General features: G+C 32.7%; 1 protein-coding gene across 2 annotated transcripts; it reads left to right on the forward strand.

Moving 5' to 3' along the window:
• Positions 1–1,476: 1,476 nt before the first annotated feature.
• Positions 1,477–7,971, forward strand: LOC140750720 (uncharacterized). 2 transcript variants are annotated; one of them, XM_073084420.1, is made up of 2 exons: positions 1,477–1,759; positions 3,595–5,771. In XM_073084420.1, exons 1-2 carry the CDS (start codon positions 1,595–1,597, stop codon positions 5,581–5,583), a joined length of 2,154 nt encoding a protein of 717 aa, XP_072940521.1. In that variant the 5' UTR covers positions 1,477–1,594; the 3' UTR covers positions 5,584–5,771. The 2 variants fall into 2 exon arrangements, with proteins under 2 accessions (XP_072940521.1, XP_072940522.1); XM_073084421.1 differs by lacking the exon at positions 3,595–5,771 and adding an exon at positions 5,853–7,971 and having other exon boundaries at positions 1,517–1,759.
• Positions 7,972–8,194: the final 223 nt, after the last annotated feature.

The following is an 8,194-nucleotide window of genomic DNA, read 5'->3' on the forward strand; positions in this document are numbered from 1 at the left end:
AAAGTTAGGGTCCTAGTATTATAAAAAATGTGTATCAATTCGCGCTTGGTCACTATTGACCTTTATATTTAAAGGAACCCCATACTAATAAAACTAAAATAAGGTACCTGATGAGAACTAACATAGATTATATAAGTACTTACAAAAATTGTCATTGAAATAAGTAGGTAACCAAATCATTATTTTACATATTATCAAAACTATCACAATCCCAAGTTTTGATGATGCCAAAAATACAAAACAAGTAGATCTTTTTAAAAATATTTACTTACTGTATTTTTTATAAACAAAGTATTTTTACTCACATACCTACATATCCAATTAACCACGGCACAGTTACATACTAATTCTATCATCCTCTCCGAATAAGGAAGCACGCCACCACTTTCTTACAAATACTTCGCAATAAAATAAGGAAACAGACATTTATAGAGACAGCCGGGGTTCGAATCCGAGACTAAGCTTCGTCATATATTAGAAATTCGTTTGTATATTAGACGTCGTTTGTATATTAGAAATTCATTTCATTTTCGTTGCAAATGTTTGTGTCTAAATTCTGTTTAAAATTGGCAAAAATACTACTTGTACTTGTCTATGACATGAACCCTTAAAGAAATTAAAAAAAAACAGATCGAATTAGATTCTTTACAGAGTTTGGAGATCAATAACCTATCACCATTTTTTATATATTATGTTTATGGAAAAAAGTAGCGAAAGAAACTCCATGGGTAAAGACCATGTTTTCCATAAAGTTAATATAATTTAGAAATCTTAAAATAATCGCACTAGTAGAGCTGGGTTAAGGCCACTATTATTTTAACAATTTAAAAATTAATAAATAACTTTAGTACTTAATATTTTTACACATCTCTAGTCTGTGAACCTGTCTACGCATTTCCTGAGATGATGACGGAATTACATGTAATATAAGATCATATTCATAGCAGTTAGTGGTTTAGTGGTAGCGGTATATGCAAAGTGGTAAACATACATAACAGGCGTTTCACTCGCTCACCGCGGGATGGTGCGCTGTCCGTGCCGGACACGCTCTGCTGGCTGCAGTGGTAACACTTATCGATATTTTTTATCGACTACATAAAACAGTCGATAGAATAGCCGTAATAAGTTACTTGACAATGTTGTTTCAATTTTGAATTTTGAATGTCATTCTCAACTGAGGGACTTTTTAGTTATTTAATATCTATAAAGGAGCGACTGGTAACTATTATGTGAGCAATAAACAGCATCTAAAATATTTAAAGTAGATACGATATTTTATGTCTTTAATAGACATTCAATCAGTTGAAGTCATTTTATCAATTGAATTTCTTTTTAGGTACTCCATGCAAGACAGATGCACTCTCTTACATCAGATTATGTATTATTGTCTTCCATTAAATAACTCTATTAAGAATATTAAACTGTATATTCAATACATATTATCGACGTCTAAGAAAGCATCTTTCCCATCCCTATAAGTAGCAACAATCTGAGAAGAAAACATCGCATCGAACAATCGGAAAGAATTCACATTTTTGCGCGCGGCCGCGTGCGGTAAACAAGGCATTCTTTTATCGGGACTAGTGATGTGAACATGTCGAGTGACGGGTCCGTTAGTTCGGGGATCAGCCAATTCGGATTGTACAGAACAATTGACGCAAGGACGGAGGAGTTCTTGAAACTGTCGAAAAAGAGACAGATTCGACAAGGATGCGTCTGCGCTGCTATTTCGACCGCTATCACGGTTACCGTTGTAGTTGTGAGTATAACATTTGCGATTTTAATTTAGTTTATCTTCCCTATTTTTTTGTTTATCTGTTTTAGTTGTATAATTGTATTGTATACTATGGGATTTGTACGTACATTTGTGTGAATAACTATGCCTATATTAGCCACATTTTAATTACACTTCTAGAATTACTTTCTTTTTCCAAGTTATACTAAAAAGGCACTAAATGTTAATTAAAATACACTGTTACTTGTATGATGTATCACATTCTTGTATATGAGCAAAATAGAAAAATAATAAAAACATTTATTTAGCGCATTTAAGATATAAAGTAGCTACATTAACATGGCTTTTAATTTTAAACGTCGGATACATGTTATAACGATGAATTGTCGATAATTTAAAAGTTTAGAATGTAATTGCCTATAGTGTTTAAATGAGCGTTACATGCATTAGGTTGATGGTAATCAGAAACGCTTCAGACAAAACTTATTCAATCAATCAAATGATCAATCAAATCACCAGGAGTTATAGAAACTCACTGTTAAGTACTATTGGTATCTAGTTTGAAGAGTGGTAGCGCAAAGATATTTTACGGACGTATTTGAAGTTAATCCTCAAGGATACCAACGTACTTTTGACTGAATTTAACGACCTCAACCATGGCTATAATTCTATTGATGACAAAGATTATGCATCGCAGTGACCTCGTTTAATATTTCACTTTCATAAAATAAAAATTAATAACTAAAATCGTCATTCGTAACCGTTACCAATAAAAAATCGCATGAAATAACGTGACAGTTATTACGCTATCATCGGTCTATTATATGAGTTATGAAAGAGAAATTCCCACAAAACGCATGAAAGCATTAAAAAGGCGTTTGTCAAACATGTAGGAAACAATCGCAGCAATTATTGTCCACGAAGCGCTGCTTCGACATAATGTGACATGCGTGTGCGCAGGACCATAGAGTTTATAATGTGTAGACAGAACCCCTCTAAAATCAGTTAGAAGTTAGAACAAATGTAAAATTGCTAAAAGGCATATTTGTATTTGTTGTATATAAATTATATAGGTACTTGATCTATCATTTTTAAGTAGTATAAAACAAAAACAAGTTTTATGTATCTGGATTTTTTTATGTTAACTACATTGATTTATTATTTAAGTATTACATCATTATTACTTAGGCAGACCACATGTCGGAAAGCATATATTTAACAGTAAAGCAGATCAACTGTCGAATAAATTATTTTTTTGTTTACTATTATATAGTTTAAATGAAATTTTATTTTATTTGATTCGTGCAAATATATTACATGTCACTTCTAAACAGTTTAAAGTTCTACAAAGAATATATGTTTGCATGCACGATGATCTTAAACAACAATGTTTAATAACCGCAATCTTTAGCCACTACATCATTCAGATGTTTTTAAATTGTTGTTTGTTTACACCGGTTTTATAAACTTCGCAAGGAAATTGTAAATTCTTGTTCTCAAATGTCAAAAATAATTTACTTTTAATTTGTCTACCATTCCTGTTCCAAAAACAATGTAACGATAAAACGAAAAAGCTTTCGATAACGATAAAAAGAAAATTCTCCTATTTTGTTCAATTCAGCTTCAGTAATCGATTTGATTTAAATATTAAGTATGTAAAAGTGTCCTTAAATATTAATGTTTTCTTTCAATGTTACATTAACCGCTCTATTTATATGTATCGGTAAGTATTAATGTTTGTATATTAACACAAGTAGCACATTAATATTATTCTGTTAATAATGTTATGCATGTTATGGGAGTAATATTGCTTAATGTATTATATTTAATATGAAAATCTTTTTTTTTCTTTTTTCCAGGCTACTATTTTAATTTACGAATACAACGTTATGGCGGAAGTTAGAAGAACAAGTCACAAGTCTAACTGGTTAGATCTCATGAACAATAGCGCAGATGGCCCAACCTTACAAGAAAGATTTAATAAAGCAAATATTAATATAGACAGGACAACCTTGAAACTACTCCCAATATTACTAAAAGCCTTCAATCAAAACAGATACGTAGATAAATTAATTGAAGAACCCACTAGCCTGTACCCGCCTTATGAAAAAAGCGATACCACAGATGTTTCTTACACCAAAAATGTATTTGCTGATACTAGGAACTGGATGAAAATGCCAAATTCACGGCTATATGCAATTGAATATAAAACCTCTCCAATCGTTTACTTTAAAAATCCGACAAGAAATGTGGATTATTTTACAAAAATTAGAAAAATAAGAGACTACCAAAGAATTATGAATTATTTTGATAAAATGATAAGCGAGAGAAATATTTTAGGTTCAACCCAACCAATGAAAAGTGATCTAAGCCACACTGAGATGCCAATAAGAATGACTAAACCGATGAGAAAACACAAATTTACTCAAACAATAATTGATAAACCAACAAGCACTCCTAGAACGTTAGCACAAGATAAAAACGCAAAGTGCAAATGTTCTCATAAACTCGGACAACTTATGCAAAAACTATTGAGTAGTATACAACACCTATTGTCATATTTTTCTGTATCCAATGCTAACAAAACAATTTATAATTGTAGTGATGTAGTCCATCCAAGACCTTTTGAAACTTTAAATGATATTTCCACCACTGAAAAACATATGGATACTAAGATTCATGATGCTGTTCAGCCTGAAATTACTAAAACAACTTCTGCTTACAAGCAATTTCTTAATAGACATAAATACACTGTTGATTTCACTCCTACAAATAATGTTGATATACGTAGAGATTATACCATAAAAACAATTATGAACTTGTTAAAACCAAATTTTAAGAAACATAATTATTTTGACACAAAGCTAGGATCTAATGAGGGATTCAGTACTACTAATAGTTACGTTGGACTATCAGAAACAAACAGTCCTACAAAAGAAGCTAGTACAGAATCCATTCTTAAGTATTTAAGTTATGCAAATAAAAAAGTGCCTACGGATGCTGTTACTACGGTTGCAGATTATATTCTACAAAAAGGAATATATGACGATTTTCCTGAAACAAAATCATCGCCTACAACATTTGCTGACACTGATTTCACAACTGACGATGATTATTATACTGAGACAACAGCAAACCTGGCAAATCATTTTGAAAGGCTTGATGCCCATAGCCGAGAATTAATCAAAAACAAGATAATATCAACAATAAAAAACGATACTAAAGAAGAAAAATCAGTAACTTACCCTTTTAAGGGTACTAGAACAAGTCAACATGTACTCGTATACAATAATATGGGATCAATGCGAAAAGTAGGTAATTTGGTTTCCAATAAAAATAATTCAAAACCTTTGCCAATGCCACATCGCTTTGCTCCCATTACAAAACCAATAATAAAATCAACTACAACTAAAAAGAGGCTTCCCCCGGTACCGACAACAAAACCGACAATCGAGAAGCCTGTTGAAAACGAAACTAAGTTCCGATATTTCAACGTAAAACCCATTGAGCATAAAGAGGCAAAATCCAAGGAAAATTCCACAGAAAAAATAATGATAGAAGAAGGAACACTAAAAGCGTGGAAAGAAAACGTTTCAAAGGAAATTACTCTTAAGCATATAGAAGCAGAAATTAAGAGTCTTAATAATGAGACCACAACAGACCAGAGTGAAATTACAACAAATTTAGACAGTCAGTGGGAGTTAGTTCAAATAGAAGAAAACCCTACTCCACCTAAGTCTATGATGCCTCTAAGCAGATCAACGTACTTAGAAATTAAGAGAAACGATTGGAAACATGAGGAAACCCATGATTATGACACTAATATGAATAACTTCTTTTATGAGTAGTGTTGTTAATTTATTTTTTATGTTTAATACTTCACATTAAATCATTATTTGAAAATTATGAATCTGTTTTTAATAAATCGTAAATATCATGTATATTATTTTATATATTTTTGAACTCCTTCATTAGTTTGTAGTAGAAGAATGTACGAATTATAATATTTTAGTAGATTAACTTAACAAGTAAAGTAGTATGTACTTTACAACATATTGTACACACCAAATTATAATTAAAATCGAAATATAATATTTTTACTTCGTTTTTGTTTCAGATAGTTCTACTAATCTACGAATATATGATTGTTGTAGAAACGAGTATAGTACAAAATAGGCGAAACCTGAAAAGAAACAATAAAACAATTGCACTTAATGACCATCCCATTGCAGATCGATTAGATCGCAGTTATTTTGGATTTGATCAAGAATATTATGAAAGAATGCCACTCCTTGTCAACGCTTTGCAGGAAAATAGTTACATGGATCCCTCTACAGAAATATTTGAATCTGCCCATAAGAAAAGACGCTTTCCAGATATACGTAATATAAGATTAACAACCGAAAATTACCGAGCAATAAGGAGAACCAGCCCGCGACCATTTCTTTATGAATATAAAAATCCTGAACCTGCACCTTTTAGTAAATCACATACTAAAGCGTACGCTTCTAGGAGTTGGGTGGAAAGTTACCGAAACGCTCAGAGATTAAAGAATCTTAATGAGATAATTAAATATTTAGAAAGGACTCTTAACGCAAAATTCGGGGATGTAAAAACGCAAACAAGTACTCGTATTGCCTTTTCCGGAATTTACATGGAGCCTTTTGCAGACGAGCATAAAGAAACCGAGGATGATGATATAATAGCACATAGTTCTAATACACATGAATTTAGATCTAATCACCAATTTGACCCGTTATACACATTTAAGCCTGATCATCCTGGAGAAATAAATTTGTTAGCTGAAGGATTAAGATTCGGGCCAGCATCAAGTATGCACTTTGTTAGTGAAATTTTACCAACAGTCCCAATATTCAGACCAATACCAAATCGTAAAAGAAATTGTTTCGGTGATTCTTGCAATGATAACGAAAAAACGAATATAAAATTATCAAGTACGACTTCTGACGAAAACACAGACATAAAGAATGTTAAATCATTTGGAGTTATGCTTAATTTATACCCACTACATACAACAAAGTCTACAGATACTATTAGTTCATCGGTAAGCACGCCAACTGAATTAGACAAAATCTATATAACGACATCTCGACCGATGATCCAGTTTAGAAGGAAGTCATCATTTCCTGTAAGACGAACATCTATAGGAAGCCGACGAAGATTTTCAAGTAAAGTAAAACATAATAAAAATAATATATCTAACTCGAAATCTCACGATATCGAGTCTACTACAATACCAAAAATGATAGTCCATGTTAATGTGTATTCTGTAAAAAAGGAAATTGAAAAGACTGAAAACGTAACTGAAACATTATATTCCACTACTCAAAACGACTTTTCAACGCCATTGACAACAAGCACATTTAAGCCAATTATCGATGATTATCGTGTTCTTAATTCTTCTCACGTAGAAGATTTCCATGTGGGCAGTTCTGGTATAATACCAGTAGAAGAAAGGACTACGAGTACACCACCCCCTACATTCCCATCAACATTTCCCATCGTGACTCCAATAGTACCGCTATATGACACTACTGCAGTAAATTATGAAGCTCCACGAACAGAACCTCCAGATGTGATTAGGTTTAGTCCAGAAGATGCCAGGATTCCTGATCAATATTTGAATATACGAAAAACTGATGGAAGGCAACTAGAAGTTACAGAAATTACACCAAATTATGATGAGCCAGTTGAAAATAAACAAGAGGACATTGAAGCTAGAACCCTCGTTGTAAAACTTAAAAATTATGACTCCAGTAGAGAATCAAACGTGGAATCGACTGAGAATAATGAAGAAGTGACACAAACATACGTTCCACAATTAAATGGTCACTACCGGAACTTAATACATAAAAGCTTGAGTACTTTGTTACGAGAAAATTCAGAAAAATATAGGAGAAAGTTAGAAAATTCAGTTCCCAGTATTCGTAAATCAAGTTACGTGCCTATGTATGTAGAAATTAAGAGAAATTATACAAGAACTCAAATTGATGATAACGACTAAACTTTAGGTTTTCTCAATAACCCTTATTTGTATTCTTCATTTCGCTATTCTACCTTTCCCACCGATGAGATTTATGGATTTTTTTTAAACATTTTTCTGTATCCCATTTTATTTTTCTAAATGTTATTGAATAAACGACGTGTTTGTTATTTTTTTATTATAAGTACCTACTGTTTTGAATAAATTGTTGATAAAATTGTGTAAACATTAATATCCTAGTTACGTGTAAGCGACAGCCCTACACGTTAAGGCTGCATCGCGCCAGCCCTACACCGTTCTCACGCTGCATCGTGCTTGCGCTGCATCGGGCCTTCGCGGAACGGCCAACGCTGACGAGGCGCGCAGGTGGCCGTCCCACACGCGGGTGGCCGTCCCACGTACAGGTGGCCGTCCACCATGGAATCAGTTCACCTCCATCGCGGAAAGTGACTCGA

Source organism: Epargyreus clarus, unplaced genomic scaffold (genome assembly GCF_041222505.1).
Source record: "Epargyreus clarus isolate Ecla_fem2 unplaced genomic scaffold, WU_Ecla_fem_2.2 ptg000021l, whole genome shotgun sequence".
Classification (NCBI taxonomy): Eukaryota; Metazoa; Arthropoda; class Insecta; order Lepidoptera; family Hesperiidae; genus Epargyreus; species Epargyreus clarus.